This window comes from Chelonia mydas, chromosome 5, assembly GCF_015237465.2.
Source record: "Chelonia mydas isolate rCheMyd1 chromosome 5, rCheMyd1.pri.v2, whole genome shotgun sequence".
Lineage (NCBI taxonomy): Eukaryota > Metazoa > Chordata > Testudines > Cheloniidae > Chelonia > Chelonia mydas.
The window spans coordinates 121228844-121246974 of NC_051245.2; the positions used below are offsets into that span (position 1 = coordinate 121228844).

Below are 18131 nucleotides of genomic sequence, written 5' to 3' on the forward strand. Positions count from 1 at the left end.
CTGTCTTAACACAGAGTAAAAGGTTTGCCCCAAACAACTCATAAACTGAAACTAGGTTTGCCAGCCCTCCAGGATCGTCCTGGAGTCTCCAGGAACTAAAGATTGTCATGTGATGAGACCTCCAGGAACACATCCAAAGAAAATTGGCATCTCTGAAACCCTGTAACTTTTCAGAGGCTCACAGCCCTCACTGGGCAGAGTAGAGAATGCAGCTGTGTGATTGGCCTCCTGAGCTGTCCGTCAAGTGTGTCCAGCCCCAAGATGACATCATCACAGGAATATAATGGCTGAGACCTGGGGGAGGTCTGAGTATTGGTGAAGGATTAGTAGTGTGGAAGTTTGGTAAGATGTGTGGTTAAGCTCTGTACTATGTCTCTGGTTCTTTGGGTGTTGAGATGGGGGCTCTTTCTTACACAGACTGTGACCCAATGTCTTGCCTGATGGCCAGTAGTAGCTAGGATTGAATGATCAGAAGCTCTTAGATACTTTCAGTTCTTGGTAGCTGTACTTGTGTAAAGCATTTCTAGCTGAGTCTTCTGAGCAAACAGTCCAGGCAAAGAAACTATCTGCCTTCCAGATTGGGAGGCCTGGAATAATGGCATGTTCTAGGAGATGGAGCCCTCCCTAGAGGAGAACAGACTATTTATTTAACAAAGAGAACTAAATTAGAGCTTGGACTATAGGAAAAACTCTCCACTCACCTCTCTACCTGAGCTGAGCTAAGCTAAGCTATGCTGTTCCCACTCAGGGATGGGGATTGGGACTTCTGGCTGTGGTCTGAGTTCTGGCTTGTGCTAATGATCTGCAGCTGGAAACACTTGACTGAGGTGGCTGATTCAGCTGAGACTGGAGTGCTGGGTAACCAATATGTATCTGAAACAGATAATGCAGGAAACACTAAAAGAAAACAGGCCTGGTGCCTTCCCATAAGGGAAATGCTTCCTGGCCCTAGCTTTCTAGTTAGTGGTCTCACTCTGGCCTCCATGGGTGATGGTGTCAATTTACCTGAACTGGAATCTGTTTCTTTACCAGACAAGTCTTTAACTGACAATAGAAAATATTTGTATTTTTACCAGCTAAATTGGCTTTAAAATAACCAGCCTGCCATAGTGGGCATCTCCTATGTAGACTCATAGATATTAAGGTCAGAAGGGACCATTATGATCATCTCCTGTGTAACTCAGAATCTGGGGAGACTTAAACACTACTCACTCTAGAGGTCCCTGAAGGCTCACCAATGGTACCTTCTCAATTCAGTGTTTTGTGTGTGTAGTCAATGTCTACTACCTTCAGCAGGATAACTTCTGTCAGTGATTGTACTGTGGGACAAATGGAATTAGCCCTGGTATTATCTTGGAAAAGACTAAATTAGGAGGGTGCCTCTGATGAGCTGTGCAGGTGTCCTGGTGCTCCCCTTGGGAGGCATTGTTGGGTCTAGAAGTCTGAGGAGAATCTTTAGGTGTGTGTAACACTGACAGACACTGGTGATCGGCAGGATCAAATCTGGCTCCTCTGGAGCTAAATGCATGAGCTAAAAGCCATAAGGCTCTTAGCTAAGACTGTAGAGCCGATGTGTTAATCTCTGTCTCTAACTGGTCCTGGTGCCATGAGATGGGACAGAAGAACATACCCTGAAGGCGTGTGGATTACAAGTGCATCCCTGGGCTTGAGGAACTGGCTGCCTCTGAGCCTGCCTTAGATCAAAGGTTTAAGGCCCTGGCCTGTTCTCTGTAGAGAGAGACTTACTAGAGGGGGACAACCTGGTCTGGCTCTTAGAGAAAATGGACCGGGAGCAGCTCTCCTCATGTTCCTACACAATATTGATTTTATTTCCTGCTGTAGCCACTCAATATTCCTTTTCGGATCTTGCAGGGACATCTCCCTCCACCATGTCTGTTAAGGAACACAAACCACAGGTGGAAATCCAGGCAGAGGAGCAACAGGTGGGTCCTTCCTGGGGAGGCAGGTGTGCTTGGCAGCTGGAAGGGCTGTTCTAGCTTGAATGTCTCCATTGCTGGAGACAGGGACTTGTAACCACAACACTAGCGAATGCTTCTAGCTCTGAGTGCTGTAGTCACTGCCCACAAGTGCCTCCTGAAGCCAGGAGGAGCACTGGGGACCCTTTGAAAGCTGTCTGCACTATAACACTGGCAAATCCCGTTGACTGTAATGCCCAAGGGCCCCAAAAAAGAGGGGGGAATCGTACCGTGTCCTGGACGGAGACATGGTTCCTGATCAGGAGAGACTGTACTTGGAAAGACAAAAGGTCTCTCCATTCCTGCTCTCGCTGATGGAACGAGATCGTGACACAGATGTGTTCTGTTGGTGGGCGTGCCAGGATGCAAACAGCGTTCCTCAGACCTTGCTGAATGTAGGCAGCTGTTCCAATGGGACCAGGCTTCTGGGTGTGTAATGTCACAGGCAGGCCACTAAACCCGTGCTGACAGGGACAGGAGACTGCTTAGCTCTGAGGACAGTCTACCACAGAATTGGCAGTTGCAGAAGGAAAGAGACAGGAGGGGCACCTTGACAAGCCAGGAGCTCTTCCCCACCTGACTCCACATTCCCTCCCTCAGACTGCAGGGGACAGGGTGGCTGGCCTGCCCTTGGTCAGCTCTGCCTGTGAGATGGCCTCTGCCAGCTATGCTGCCACCAAAGAGACTCACCCAGCCATCAAAGCGGTCTGTGAGGTGGCAGAGACAGGGGTGAGGGCCATCACCTCTGCTGCCATCACCGGGGCACGGCCCATCCTGGACCAGCTGGAGCCACAGCGTGAGTAAGGGAAGGGAGGCTGGGACACTCCTGTGTGTGTGGCGGGGGAGGTGGGTCTGGGGGCAGGCTCAGCCTACAGTAGCTCTAGGCCCACTACTGAACTCTGCCTCCAACTGGCCACAAACAGAATCCACAGACTCCCTTCTCCTGCTCCCCTGAACTCGGCTAGCTCCTAGACGTGATCTGGCCAAGGCATTGGCCTTGTGTGGAGCGGCTCTGACGGCTGCAGCAGGTGCTCTTGGGGACTCTTGCTCAGGTACCAGTGCTGAGCTGGGCCAGCCTAGAGGCAGGCAGTGCCAGGCACAATCCCTGATGCGCGTGGCTGGCCCAGTACCACACAGCCACATGCACTGTGTATGGCACCTAATGCCATGGAGCAATACCTGCGAGAGGGTACAGGAAGAAGCTCCAATGCTAAAAGGATCTGAGCCCATTGCAGGCACTGGAGACGCCTGAAACCCTCTAGGAGAAGCTGGGGGTGGATGAACAGATGACTGGCAGCCGGATCTCCTGAGTGCTAAACCTGGTGCTGACCCAGACTGGCTCCATAGCCTTGGGCAACTTGCCCAACCCCTCTTCCTAAGCAAGTGTCCCCAGGTTACTGATGGGAAAGCCAAGGAACACCAGTCCTCCAGTGTACACGGATTAGCAGCCCCACAAGATCTGTGCACATGAAGGAATTAAGGGAACGAGTTCTGTGGTTGTTACAGTTGCAGCAGCCAATGAATATGCCTGTCGGGGTCTGGACAGACTGGAGGAGCAGCTGCCCATCCTGCAGCAGCCGATTGAGAAGGTAACCACATGAGTGTCACGGCTGGTCCTGGAGCAGGATGAGGCTGTGGGCCCTTCACTTCTGCTAGGTTTTCAGTGACCTCTCTTCTGACCCCTTTTCCTCTAGGTGGCTTTGGATGCCCAAGACCTCGTGCGTGCCACAATGGTGGGTGCCAAGGATGCAGTCTGCAGCACGGTCACTGAGGCCAAGGATGCAGTGACCAGCCTGGTGGGCGTGGCCCAAGGGGCTGTCCAGGAGAGCGTGGAGGTGACCAAATCCGCTGTGACCAGCAGCATGAGCACAGTGATGGGCTCCAGCATGGGGCAGATGGCTGCGAGTGGCATAGACACAGCATTGGGGAAATCTGAGCAGCTGGTGGACTACTACCTCCCCATGACCGAGGAGGAGCTTGGTAAGAACCCCTCTGTTGAATACAAACCAATGTGACCCTAGTGTCTTGGGGTGCGGCTTGGACTCAGTGTCCACAGCTGATCTGCCAAAAGAGCCACCTCTCCTTCGGGCTTCCTTGCAACTTAGCTTGGCTACTAGCCCTCCCCTTGTTCCTTCATGCTGGGCCCTCAGCTAGCCATGTCGTCTGGCTCTGACGCTGCTCCCTGTGCTGCTACCCGCTGCGTTACTGGTCGGTGCTGCAGGGCATCCAAACATGCCCTGGGAAAGAGTCCATCGGTCACAAGCTTTGGGAGGGCTGAGCGCATCCCTGCCTTGTATCCTGGCCCTGCCAACTGGTGGTGCAAGTAGATTTTAATTCTTACTAGTACAGCGACTCATGGGAGGGACCCAAAAGTGGGGGGGTGGGCACATGACTCCCCCCAAACGACCCCACCCTGCCTTGTGCAGGGGGGCTCTACAGACCCCAGACAGGAGATGCAACTATGTGGAAGGGTTGGTGGGGGGCCAGCTGGGGGCAGTACAGCCACACCGGAGGAGGTGCCAGTGTTCTGCTCCTTTCGCTGCTGCAGTTCCTGAGAGCTCTGCAGTTTTCAGTGGACACCGAATGTCATTCCAGTATGTCATACCAGCAACAAATGTCTCAATGGTGCAGCGTACCTGACCTTGCACCACTGCTGCCAACTGACCCCTTCCCCCTTCCAGCTGAGCTTGCCACAACTCCCGTTGAGGGGACTGGAGAGGCTCCCGCAGAGCAGCGGAGTTACTACGTGCGTCTGGGTTCCCTTTCGAGCACGCTGCGCCAGCGAGCCTACCAGCACGCCCTGGGCAAGATGAGACAAGCCAGGCAGCGCACCCTGGAGGCCCTCTCCCAGCTCCAGCAAATCATTGACCTGGTAGGAACACGACCCCTCTCTCCTGCCCTGTAGCTGCTGTGGGTCATGGTCTCTGCAGCCTCCTGTGCTCAGTGCTGCAGTAGTGCTGCCTGCCTGCTGCCCGCACCTAGCTGCGGGAGAGCTTCCCTGGCCAGCCGCCTCCTGCTCTTCCCAGCTAACTGCCCTCTCCTCCTGCAGATCAGCCATGCCAAGCAGGCCGTAGATCAGAAGCTTCACAATGGCCAGGACCGTCTGTACCAGATGTGGCTCCAGTGCTGCAGGGGGAAGTTGGAAGGGCAGGAGGAACCAGACTCTGCAAAGGTATTCTCCTCCTTCTCGCCCTCACACCCTTGCTCCAGCCAACTCTCCACATCTGTCGGGGTGTGTCATAAATATAAAAGAAAGGGTAACCACCTTTCTGTATAGAGTGCTACAAAATCCCTCCTGACCAGAGGTAAAATCCTTTCACCTGTAAAGGGCTAAGAAGCTAAGGTAACCCCGCTGGCACCTGACCCGAAATGGCCAAGGAGGGGACAAGATTCCTTCAAAGCTGGAGTGGGGGGCAGGGGAAAAAAGGGTTTGGTCTGTCTGTGTGATGCTTTTGCTGGGAACAGATCAGGAATGCAGCCTTACAACTCCTGTTAGGTTAGTAAGTAAGCTAGCTAGAAAATGTGTTAGATTTTCTTTTGTTTAATGCCTTGTAAAATATGCTATGCTGGAGGGAATGTGTATTTATTTTTTGTATTTTAATGTTTTGATGAGAGGGATTCTCCATGTTTTGAATCTGATTACTCTGTTAGGTATTTACCATCCTGATTTTACAGATGTGATTCTTTTACCTTTTCTTTAATTTAAAATTCTTCTTTTAAGAACCTGATTGGTTTTTTCTATTGTTCTCAAGATCCAAGGGTTTGGGTCTGTGTACTCACCTGTACCAATTGGTGAGGATTATTCCCAAGTCTTCCCCAGGAAAGGGGGAGTAGGGCTTGGGGGGGATATTTTGGGGGAAGACTTCTCCAAGTGGTCTCTTTCCCTGTTCTTTGTTTAAAACGCTTGGTGGTGGCAGCGTACGGTTGAAGGACAAGGCAAAGCCTGTAACTTGGGGAAGCTTTTAACCTAAGCTGGTTTAGGGGGTCTTTCATGCAGGTCCCCACATCTGTACCCTAGAGTTCAGAGTGGGGAAGGAACCTTGACAGGGTGACTTTTGCAGATACTCCCGTCACTCGCTTTCTCCTTCCAGCAGGTTGAAGCTCAGGCTCTAGCCATGTCCCAGAGCCTCACCCAGCAACTGAAAACTACCTGCCTTACTCTCCTGGGCAGCATCCAGGGCCTTCCCAGCACTATCCAGGACAAGGGCCAGCAGGTCTCGAGCAGTATAGAAGAGCTCCAGGCCTCCTTCTCCAGTGCCAGCTGTTTCCAGGATCTGTCCAGCAGTGCCCTTGCCTGGAGTCGGGAGATGGTAACCAAGGCCCAGGAGTCCCTGGAGGAGCTGCTGGAATACATGACGCAGAACATTCCCCTAGACTGGATCGTGGGACCCTTCACTCCCGCTGGAGACTCCACACTGTGTCCTGATGAGATGGTGGAGGAAGGAAAGAAGGTGGAGGCCTGAAGGTTCCCCCTCCTGCTGGAAGGAATCCAGCTAAATTGCCTGCATAGCTAGTGTGGGGTCTCCTCACTAAGGCTGCAGTTCTGCTTTGTCAGATGGTGGACTGAGGTCAACTCTTCTGCAGAATTGCAGAATGTGAATGTCCTTTCCCATGCACACTTCCCCAGAACCATGTATTACCAGTTACAGGATGGCATCACTAGTCATGCAGGACTGCATCCCTTGCAGGGCTAGTCTGCTTCTGTCAGGACATACATACAGCTGTCTTCCTCTGTGTATATAGGAAGTGCTCCTGAGCTTGATCTTTTTCCTAGCTCTCTGTAATGTGTAAAACTAGGGTTTAATGTCACAATAAACTGCAACTGCATTCAAATTCCTGTCTGCTTAATGTGATTCCTTCCCTGGCTCATGCTCTGTAGAAACATATACTGTACAGGTGACCCCATGCCCATCTTCTTCATACACACAAACTCCCTCCACCCACTTTTTCTCTGGAAGGACTCCAGAATGGCTGAGCTTGTCTGGTGGGTGAAGGCATCTCTCCAGGTGCCTCCATTTGACACACTTCCATTGAGACTTTTCTCAGGTAGAAGGAGGCAACAGCCCATTGCGAACACTTGTCTGGCTTCCAGTGTGTAGCAAGGCAACATTACAGACTCTGAGACCAACAAACAGAGGGAAAGACCCAGGTTGTTGAGATAGGGCACTATGGCCTTGAGAGGAAATGGGGTGTATGGAGAACTGAGAACCTACTACTGGTAATGAGCGAAGTTAAAAGGGTCACATACAGTGGTGGGAGACTGCTGGGCCTTGTCTCTAGTCCAGTACAAGAAGCTGAACAGGTTGGAAGTGTCTCGGAAAAGATGGTGAATTGACAACCCCAGGCAACTGGGATTTAACAAAACGCACACGGGGAGACTAGCTGCAAGAGAGCAGCAGATAGTCTTGCAGAAGCATGGACATCAGCCAGCCTGTGTCCTTCCTTCCTGCCATTAGCCAAGCACCTGCCTAACCTTTCCTACTGCCTAGTGTAAACCTAGCCAGGCCAATAACACTACAGGCACGTGGCTCAGGGTTGTGGGAGATCCATAATAGGACCAGTGCTGGGCTTGTAATGCATTTTCCTGATAGCTTGTGTCTAGCCTTGAAGTCACAAGTGAGTAGTGTCATCTAGGCAGCTCCATCACTGTTGCTTATCCTAACTCGGGCTTGAGCTATTAAAAAGCTTCAGGCAAGGAAATGTCTCTCGGGTTCAGTACTGCAACAGGACCATGACCAGGAATGGGTGTGTAGCTCTCAAGGATGGAGACTAGTAATCAAAGTGGTGATGTAAGCAGCTCCCAGGAATGGTTACTCCTGATCTCATTGGACAGGGCCTGTCTTGTACTCCAATGGACTGGGGATACAAAGGTTTTCATAGACTCCAAGAATATGGGGGTTGGAAGGGACATTAGGAGGTCATCTAATCCAACCCCCTGCTCAAAGCAGGACCAATCCCCAACTAAATCATCCCAGCCAGGGTTTTGTCAAACCTGACCTTAAAAACACCAAAGGAAGGAGATTCCACCACCTTACTAGGTAACGCATTCCAGTGCTTCACCACCTTCCTAGTGAAAGATTTTCCTAATATCCAACCTAAACCTCCCCCACTGCAACTTGAGATCGTTGATCCTTGTTCTGTCATCTGTACCACTGAGAACAGTCTAGATCCATCCTCTTTGGAACTCCCTCTCAGGAAGTTGAAAGCAGCTATCAAATTCCCCCCCCCCCCCCCCCAGTCTTCTCTTCTGCAGACTAAACAATTCCAGTTCCCTCAGCCTCTGCTCCATAAGTCCTGTGTTCCAGTCCCCTAAACATTTTTGCTGTCCTCTGCTGGACGCTTTCCAATTTTTTCACATTCTTTTTGTAGTGTAGGGCCCAAAACTGTACATAGTACTCCAGATGAGGCCTCACCAATGTTGAATAGAGGGGAACAATCATCTCTGTCGATTTGCTGGCAATGCACCTATTTACACAGCCCAAAATGTCACTGGCCATCTTGGCAACAAGGGCACCCTGTTGACTCATAGCCAGCTTCTTGTCCACTGTAACCTCGAGGTCCTTTACTGCAGAAAAGTCAGAAACTCCTTAATTGACAGTGAGAGATCACTGTCACTAATTTGCCTGTGTAACTGGAAGTGTGTTACATACCCTGCTGTGTTCTGGATTAACAGAGGCCCTCCAACACACTAGCTAGGTGGAGCCCTGCTGGGGTGAGTAAAGGTCCTAGCCTGCTCCTTTTAGGGATATGGAAGAGTCAGTGCAGACTTCAGGAGTGCTGGTCAGCTAACGTGACTTCTGTGTTCAAGCCCAGTGAAGCTCTTTCCTCTTTAGTCCAAGTCTAATAAAATGTATGATGTCAATGAGTGGATTTCACAACAGATATTAGCTTCAAACTTGGAAAGAGGCTGGATTTTCTTTACACCATGAAGAGCATTGCAGCCTACATTTCCCCAGCACAGCCCCTACAGCTAATCTTTCCATAGGGAAGGAGCAGTTCTAACACATCCCCAAGCCAGGGTCAGACCTAAGAAACCCAATCGAAAATGTTGCTGGGCCAGTCTCAAGTTATATAAAGCAAACGCAGTGACTGATTAACCCACCGGGTGCAGTATTCATGGCACAAGGAGCAGTGAGTTATTTCAGCAAACCCCAAACCAACGGGCTTGAGTGTTTAATCCAAAGGCCTGTTGGAGGATCCAAGGTGTGAGCAAAGAGATCACACCAGCTACACCCCAATGGTCTGACTATTAGAAGGAGGAATGGGAAAAGAAAAGAGATGCTTCCTGCCCCCGGGCTGGCTTTCTCTCCTGGGTGGCACCCTCTGGATAATTAGTGATTGTAGCTGTAGATCCCAGGTAGGAAAACTTGTAGTGTGCTCTGAACATCGTTGGGCTTGCTTCTCCTGCTGGCTGCCTGTGTGGGAGGGCTATGGATGGGAAGGTGGTTGCTAAGCCCTGAGCATGCAATGGTCTCTCTGTGCTAGGGATACTTGCACCTGTGCAGAGCCCTCTGGAACTCAGCTACTCTTCCCAACTGCCTGTTGAAGTTACTGGGGTCAGAGTAAATGCAGGGGCTGGTTTGTGCAGGGCTCATTGTAGAATCAGGGCCTAAAACTGCCCCGCTCTGGCCCTGGCAGCCACTGAAGCTGAAGATCATGTGTCTGGATGGAGGCCCACTCACATCCCTCTGTGGGACAGACACATGGGTATGAACATCTAGGCTTGCTTTAAAGGAGTGAGGTGAGCACCTGCCTCAGCCCCAGGCCACTGTCACTCTGCTCAGCTGCTCCAGGCATTTGCACTCCCTGCTTTGATTTTACTCCCTGTGTGAAGGGTGATGCGGAGGTTATGGGAAGAAGTTATGCCTGGTGTGATCTGCTGTCACTCCGGCTGGGAAGGACCCTGGCACTGAAGTAACTAGGCCAGGAATGATAATGGGGAGAGGGCAGAGCCGAGCATAGTGGCTATGACTGACACCCCTCCCCCCAGATTTTTCCCTGAGCTTGTCTCCCCACTTAGTCCTTCCCTGTGGCTGTGTCATCCCCGTCATTTCCCAAATGCTCCCCTGATTCCCCCTGAGCCTGGGGGTTCCACGTATTGAACTGACACTTATATTGGAACTGCTAACTGCACTCAGTCTTTAACCCCTTATTGCCCAGTGTGGGGCAACCTAACTCTCTTTGAGGTTCTGGGCCTAACTCACTTAGGTCTTGCAATGCTGAGAGGAGCAATAGCTAAATACCTTTAAAAATCTGTGCCACGTTCTCTTCCCTGGACAAGTCAACTAGCAGGAAAGCTATAAATGAACTGAGGAAGCAACTTGTACCAGCTGGGCCGGAGAAAGTGCCCCAGCCTCTTCTGGAGTGGGCAAGAAAGCAAAATAATACAACAGCTATCAGGACTCTCCTCTCTTAGATTGTTTTACAGACAAAAAACCTTCTACACTGAAAATGTTCCCAGGGAAAAGGAGCGTAAAGGCGCTTTTCAGAGAGAACAACTGGAGCACGTTGAGAATATGAAGCATTTTTATTATTTGTATGACCGTAGCATTTCAAAGCCAAAATCAGAACTGGAATCCCATCATGCTAGGCACTGTCTTAACACAGAGTAAAAGGCCTGCCCCAAACAGCTCATAATCTGAAACTAGGTTTGCCAGCCCTCCAGGATCGTCCTGGAGTCTCCAGGAACTAAAGATTGTCATGTGATGAGACCTCCAGGAACACATCCAACCAAGATTGGCAACTCTGAAACCCTGTAACTTTTCAGAGGCTCACAGCCCTCACTGAGCAAAGTAGAGAATGCAGCTGTGTGATTGGTCTCCTGAGCTGTCTGTCAAGTGTATCCAGCCCCATGATGACATCATCACAGGAATATAATGGCTGAGGGGGGGTAGATTCTAGTACTGGCAAAGGATTAGTAGTGTGGAAGTTTGGTAAGATGTGTGTTTAACCTCTATGCTATGGCTCTGGTTCCTGGATTCTGCGTGTGTTTCGATGGGGGCTCTTTTCTTACACAGAGTGTGACTCAATGTCTTGCCTGATGGCCAGTAGTGGCTAGGATTGAATGACCAGAAACTCTTAGCTACTTTCAGTGCTTGGTAGCTGTACTTGTGTAAAGCATTTCTAGCTGAGTCTTCTGAGCAAACAGTCAAGGCAAAGAAACTATCTGCCTTCCAGACTGGGAGGCCTTGATTTAATGGTATGTTCTAGGAGGTGGAGGCTTCCCTAGAGAAGAATAGAATATTTAACAAGGAGAATTAAATTAGGGTTTGGACTACAGGAAAACTCTCCACTCACCTCTCTACCTGAGCTAAGCTATGCTTTCCCCACTCAGGAATGGGGATTGGGACTTCTGGCTGTGGTCTGAGTTCTGGCTTCTCCTAATGATCTGCAGCTGGAAACACTTGACTGAGGTGGCTGATTCAGCTGAGACTGGAGTGCTGGGTAACCAATATGTATCTGAAACAGATAATGCAGGAAACACTAAAAGAAAACAGGCCTGGTGCCTTCCCATAAGGGAAATGCTTCCTGGCCCTAGCTTTCTAGTTAGTGGTCTCACTCTGGCCTCCAGGGGTGATGGTGTCAATTTACCTGAACTGGAATCTGTTTCTTTACCAGACCAGTCTTTAACTGACAATAGAAAATATTTGTATTTTTACCAGCTAAATTGGCTTTAAAATAACTAGCCTGCCATAGTGGGCATCTCCTATGTAGACTCATAGATATTAAGGTCAGAAGGGACCATTATGATCATCTCCTATGTAATTCAGTATCCAGGGAGACTCCTACACTACTCACTCTAGAGGTCCCTGAAGGCTCCCAGTGGTACCTTCTCAATTCAGTGTTTTGTGTGTGTAGTCAATGGCTACTATCTTCAGCAGGGTAACTTCTGTCAGTGATTGTACTCTGGCACAAATGGAATTAGCCCTGGTATTATCTGGGAAAAGACTAAACTAGGAGGGTGCCTCTGAGCTTTGCAGGTGTCCTGGTGCTCCCCTTGGGAGGGATTGTTGGGTCGAGAAGTCTGAGGAGAAGTTTTGGGAGTGTGTAACACCGATAGACCCTGGTGATCGGCAGGATCAAATCTGGGACCTCTGGAGCTAAATGCCTCAGCCACTCCTGCATGAGCTAAAAGCCATAAGGCTCTTAGCTAAGATTGTAAAGCCGATGCGTTAATCTCTGTCTCTCTAACTGGTTCTGGTGCCATGAGATGGGACAGAAGAACATACCCTGAAGGTGTGTGGATTACAAGTGCATCCCTGGGCTTGAGGAACTGGCTGTCTCTGAGCCTGCCTTAGATCAAAGGTTTAAGGCCCTGGCCTGTTCTCTGTACAGAGAGACTTACTAGAGGGGGACAACCTGGTTGGGCTCTTCGAGAAAATAGACCGGGAGCAGCTCTCCTGGTGTTCCTACACAACATTGATTTCGCTGTGTCCTGCTGTAGCCACTCAATATTCCTTTTTGGGTCTTGCAGGGACATCTCACTCCACCATGTCTGCTCAGGAAAATGAACCACAGGTGGAGATCCAGGCAGAGGAGCCACAGGTGGGTCCCTCCTGGGGAGGCAGGTGTGCTTGGCAGCTGGAAGGGCTGTTCTAGCTTGAATGTCTCCACTGCTGGAGACCGGGACTCGTAACCACAATACTAGCTAATGCTCCTAGTTCTAGTTCTCAGAGTGCCGTAGTCACTCCCCACAAGTGCCTCCTGAAGCCAGGAGGAGCCCCAGCACTGGTGACCCTGTGAATGCTATCTGCAAAGGAACACTGACAAATCCCGTTGATTGTAATGCCCAGTGGGGGCACTGTACTGGGTGCTGGACTGAGACATGGTTCCTGATTGGGAGAGACTGCACTCGAAAAGACAAAAGGTCTCTCCATTCCTGCTCTCGCTGATGGAACGAGATCGTGACACAGTTCTGTTTTGTTGGTGGGCATGCCAGGTTGGAAACGGCATTCCTGAGACCTTACTGAATATAGGCAGCTGTTCCAATGGGACCAGGCTTCTGGGTGTGTAACTAATGTCACAGGCAGGCCACTGAACCCCTGCTGACAAGGACAGGAGATTGCCTAGCTCTGAGGACCATCTCCTACAGAATCAGTAGTTGAAGAGGGAAAGAGACAGGAGGGGCACCTTGAGAACCCAGGAGCTCTTCCTCAGCTGACTCCTCTTTCCCTCCCACAGACTGCAGGGGACAGGGTGGCTGGCCTGCCCTTGGTCAGCTCTGCCTGTGAGATGGCCTCTGCCAGCTACACTGCCACCAAAGAGACCCATCCAGCCATCAAAGCGGTCTGTGAGGTGGCAGAGACTGGGGTGAGGGCCATCACCTCTGCTGCCATCACCGGGGCACGGCCCATCCTGGACCAGCTGGAGCCACAGCGTGAGTAAGGGAAGGGAGGCAGGAACATTCCTGTGTGTGTGGCGGGGGAGGTGGGTCTGGGGGCAGGCTCAGCCTACAGTGGCTCTGTGCCCACTACTGAGTTCGGCCTCCAACTGGCAGCTAACAGAATCCAGACTCCCTTCTCCTGCTCCCCTGAACTCGGCTACCGGCCAAGGCATTGGCCTTGTGCGGAGTGGCTGTGATGGCTGCAGCAGCTGCTGTTGCGGACGCTTGCTCCGGTACCAGCAGGGAGCTGGGCCAGCCTAGAGGCAGGCAGTGCCCAGGCACAATCCCTGGTGTGCGTGGCTGGCCCAGTACCACACAGCCACATGCACTGTGTATGGCACCTGATGACATGGAGCAATACCTGCTAGAGGGCACAGGAAGCAGCTCCAATGCTAAAAGGATCTGAGCCCATTGCAGGCACTGGAGACTCCTGAAACCCTCTAGGAGAAGCTGGGGGTGGATGAACAGATGACTGGCAGCGGGATCTCCTGAGTGCTAAATGTGGCACTGACCCAGACTGGCTCCATAGCCTTGGGCAACTTGCCCAACCCCTCTTCCTTGGCTTTCCCATCGGTATCCTGGGGACACTTGCTTAGGAACACCAGTCCTCCAATGTACATGCATTAGCAGCCACACGAGATCTGTGCACATGAAGGAATTAAGGGAACGAGTTCTGTGGTTGTTACAGTTGCAGCAGCCAATGAATATGCCTGTCGGGGTCTGGACAGACTGGAGGAGCAGCTGCCCATTCTGCAGCAGCCGATTGAGAAGGTAACCACATGAGTGTCACGGCTGGTCCTGAAGCAGGATGAGGCTGTGGGCCCTTCACTTCCGCTAGGTGTTCAGTGACCTCTCTTCTGACCCCTTTTCCTCTAGGTGGCTTTGGATGCCCAAGACCTCGTGCGTGCCACAATGGCGGGTGCCAAGGATGCCGTCTGCAGCACGGTCACTGAGGCCAAGGATGCAGTGACCAGCCTGGTGGGCGTGGCCCAAGGGGCTGTCCAGGAGAGCGTGGAGGTGACCAAATCCGCTGTGACCAGCAGCATGAGCACAGTGATGGCCTCCAGCATGGGGCAGATGGCTGCGAGTGGCATAGACACAGCACTGGGGAAATCTGAGCAGCTGGTGGACCACTACCTCCCCATGACAGAGGAGGAGCTTGGTAAGATCCCCTCTGCTGAATACAAACCAATGTGACCCTGGTGTCTTGGGGTGCAGCTTGGACTCAGTGTCCACAGCTGATCTGCCAAAAGAGCCACCTCTCCTTCGGGCTCCCTTGCAACATAGCTTGGCTACTAGCCCTCCCCTTGTTCCTTCATTCTGGGCCCTCAGCTAGCCCTGTTGTCTGGCTCTGACGCTGCTCCCTGTGGTGCTACCCGCTGCCTTACTGGTCGGTGCTGCAGGGCATCCAAAGGTGCCCTGGGAAAGATTGCATTGGTCACAAGCTTTGGGAGGGCTGAACGCATCCCTGCCTTGTATCCTGGCCCTGCCAACTGGTGGTGCAAGTAGATTTTAATTCTTACCAGTATGGCGACTGATGGGAGGGACCCAAAAGTGGGGGGGGCACATGACTCCCCCCAAGCAACCCCACCCTGCCTTCTGCAGGGGGGCTCTACAGACCCCAGACAGGAGATGCAACTACGTGGAAGGGTTGGTGGGGGGCCAGCTGGGGGCGGTACAGCCACACAGGAGGAGGTGCCAGCGTTCTACTCCTTTCGCTGCTGCGGTTCCTGCAGTTTTTCAGTGGATACTGAATGTCATTCCAGTACGTCATACCAGCAACAAATGTCTTAATGGTGTGGCGTACCTGACCTTACTGCCTTACTTGCCCCACTGCTGCCAACTGATCCCTTCCCCCTTCCAGCTGAGCTTGCCACAACTCCCGTTGAGGGGCCTGGAGAGGCTCCTGCAGAGCAGCGGAGTTACTACGTGCGTCTGGGTTCCCTTTCGAGCACGCTGCGCCAGCGAGCCTACCAGCACGCCCTGGGCAAAATGAGACAAGCCAAGCAGCGCACCCTGGAGGCCCTCTCCCAGCTCCAGCAAATCATTGACCTGGTAGGAACACGACCCCTCTCGCCTGCCCTGTAGCTGCTGTGGGTCACGGTCTCTGCAGCCTCCCATGCTCAGTGCCATTGGCACTGTTTGTTCCTGGGCCCAGCTGTGTCGCTGCAGTAGTGCTGCCTGCCTGCTGCCCACACCTAGCTGTGGGAGAGCTTCCCTGGCCAGCCGCCTCCTGCTCTTCCCAGCTAACTGCCCTCTCCTCCTGCAGATCAAGCAGGCCGTAGATCAGAAGCTTCACAATGGCCAGGACCGTCTGTACCAGATGTGGCTCCAGTGCTGCAGGGGGAAGTTAGAAGGGCAGGAGGAACCAGACTCCGCAAAGGTATTCTCCTCCTTCTTGCCCTCACAGCCTTGTTTCAGCGAACTCCCCCCATCTGTAGGGGAGACTTGCAGATACTCCACTCTTTCTCCTTCCAGCAGGTTGAAGCTCAGGCTCTAGCCACGTCCCAGAGCCTCACCCAGCAACTGAAAACCACCTGCCTTACTATCCTGGGCAGCATCCAGGGCCTTCCCAGCACTATCCAGGACAAGGCCCAGCAGGTCTCAAGCAGTATACAAGAGCTCCAGGCCTCCTTCTCCAGTGCCGGCTGTTTCCAGGATCTGTCCAGCAGTACCCTTGCCCGGAGTCGGGAGATGGTGACCAAGGCCCAGAAGTCCTTGGATGACCTGCTGGAATACGTGACACAGAACATTCCCCTGGACTGGATCGTGGGACCCTTCACTCCCGCGGGAGACTCCCCACAGTGTCCTGATGAGCTGGTGGAGGAAGGAAAGAAGGTGGAGGCCTGAAGGGTTCCCCCTGCTGCTGGAAGGAATCCAGCTGAATTGCCTGCATATCTAGTGTGGGGTCTCCTCGCTGAGGCCGTAGTTCTGCTTTGGCAGATGGTGGACTGATGTCAGCTCTTCCTTCTGCAGAATTAAAGAACCTGAATGTCCTTTCCCAGGCACACTTCCCCAGAACCATTTGTTACAGGGTGGCATCACTAGTCATGCAGGACTGCATCCCTTGCAGGGCTAGTCTGCTTCTCTCAGGACATACCTACAGCTTCCTCTGTACACAGGAAGTGCTCCTGAGCTTGATATTTTTCCTAGCTGTGTAATGTGTAAAACTAGGGTTTAATGTCACAATAAACTGCAACTGCATTCAAATTGCTGTCTGCTTAATGTGATTCCCTCCCCGACTCGTGCTCTGTACAAACATATACTGTACAGATGACGCCATCCCCCTCTTCTTCTCACTCACACACAAACACCCCTTGCACCCACTTTTTCTCTGGCAGGGCTCCAGAATGGCTGAGTTTGTCTCCTGGGTAAAGGCATCTCTTCAGGTACCTCCATTTGACACTCTTCCATTGAGACTATTCTCAGGAAGAAGGAGGCAACAGCCCATTGAGAACACTCGTCTGGCTTCCAGTGGGTAGTAAGGCAACATTACAGACTCTGAGAACAACTAACAGAGGGAAGAACCCAGTGTGTTAGGGCACTATGGCCTTGAGAGGAAATGGGGGTGTGTGGAGAGCTGAGAACCTACTATTGGTAATGAGCAAAGTTAAAGGGGTCACATACAGTGGTGGGAGCCTGCCAGGCTTTGCCTCTAATCCAGTGCAAGAAGCTCAACAGGTTGGAAGTGTCCAGGAAAAGAGATGGTGAATTCTTAAATCCCAGTTGCCTGGAGTTGTCAAAATGCACCCCTGCACACACACACAGGGAGACTACCTGCAAGAGAGAGCAGCAGATAGTCTTGCTGAAGCATGGACATCAGCCAGCCTGTGTCTTTCCTCCCTGCTGTTATCCAAGCACCTGCCTAACCTTTCCTACTGCCTAGTGTAAACCTAGCCAGGCCAATAACTGTACAGGCACGTGGCTCAGGGTTGTGGGAGATCCATAATAGGACCAGTGCTGGTCTCGTAATGCATTTTCCTGAGAGCTTGTGTCTAGCCTTGAAGTCACAAGTGGGTAGTGGCATCTAGGCAGCTCCATCACTGTTGCTTATCCTAACTCGGGCTTGAGCTATTAAAAAGCTTTTGGCAAGACCATGTCTCCCGGGTTCAGCACTGCATCAGCACCAGGAGCAGGAATGGTTGTGTTGCTCTCAAAGATGGAGACTAGTAACGATAGTGGTGATGGAAGCAGCTCCCATGGCTGGTTACTCCTGATCTCATTGGACAGGGCCTGGCTTGTACTCCAAAGGACTAGGGATAGCAAGCTCTTCCAAGTCAGAAACTGCCGAACTGACAGGCTAATCTGCCTGTGGAACTGGAGGTGTCTTACAAACCCTGCTGTGTTCTGGATTAACAAAGGCCCCTACAACACACTCAGGGGGAAGAGTGAGTAAGAGCACTCGCTAGGTGGAGCCCTGCTGGGGCGAGTAAAGGTCCTAGCCTGCTCCTTTTAGGGACAGGGAAGAGTAAGTGCAGACTTCAGTAGTGCTGTTCAGCAAATGGGACGTCTGTGCTCAAGCCCAAGGAAGCTCTTTAGTCCAAGTCTAATAAAATGTGTGAGGTCAATGAGTGGATTTCACTTCAGCAGATATTAGCTTCAAACATGGATAGAAGTTGGAGTTGGATTTTCTTTACACTATGAAGAACATTGCAGCCTGCATTTCCCGAGCACAGCCCCTGCAGCTAATCCTTCCGTAGAGAAGGAGTGGTTCTAACATATCCCCGGCCAGGGTCAGACGTAAGATACCCTATAGCAATTGTTGCTGGACC

At 51.7% G+C, this 18131-nt stretch overlaps 2 protein-coding genes across 5 annotated transcripts; both read left to right on the forward strand.

Moving 5' to 3' along the window:
- Positions 1-262: 262 nt before the first annotated feature.
- On the forward strand, positions 263-6722 carry LOC119566712 (perilipin-3-like). 2 transcript variants are annotated; one of them, XM_037903110.2, is made up of 8 exons: positions 263-342; positions 1873-1943; positions 2577-2772; positions 3483-3565; positions 3671-3956; positions 4658-4848; positions 5026-5148; positions 6068-6722. In XM_037903110.2, the coding sequence occupies exons 2-8, from the start codon at positions 1890-1892 to the stop codon at positions 6437-6439; spliced, it is 1305 nt and encodes a 434-aa protein (XP_037759038.1). In that variant the 5' UTR covers positions 263-342; positions 1873-1889; the 3' UTR covers positions 6440-6722. The 2 variants fall into 2 exon arrangements, with proteins under 2 accessions (XP_037759038.1, XP_043403426.1); XM_043547491.1 differs by having other exon boundaries at positions 6071-6505.
- On the forward strand, positions 282-16569 carry LOC119566713 (perilipin-3-like). 3 transcript variants are annotated; one of them, XM_043547494.1, is made up of 8 exons: positions 282-342; positions 12451-12521; positions 13158-13353; positions 14048-14130; positions 14236-14521; positions 15224-15414; positions 15629-15742; positions 15838-16569. In XM_043547494.1, the coding sequence occupies exons 2-8, from the start codon at positions 12468-12470 to the stop codon at positions 16207-16209; spliced, it is 1296 nt and encodes a 431-aa protein (XP_043403429.1). In that variant the 5' UTR covers positions 282-342; positions 12451-12467; the 3' UTR covers positions 16210-16569. The 3 variants fall into 3 exon arrangements, with proteins under 3 accessions (XP_043403429.1, XP_037759039.1, XP_043403428.1); XM_037903111.2 differs by lacking the exon at positions 282-342 and adding an exon at positions 10866-10909 and having other exon boundaries at positions 15841-16569; XM_043547493.1 differs by lacking the exon at positions 282-342 and adding an exon at positions 10867-10909.
- The last annotated feature ends 1562 nt before the right edge of the window (positions 16570-18131 follow it).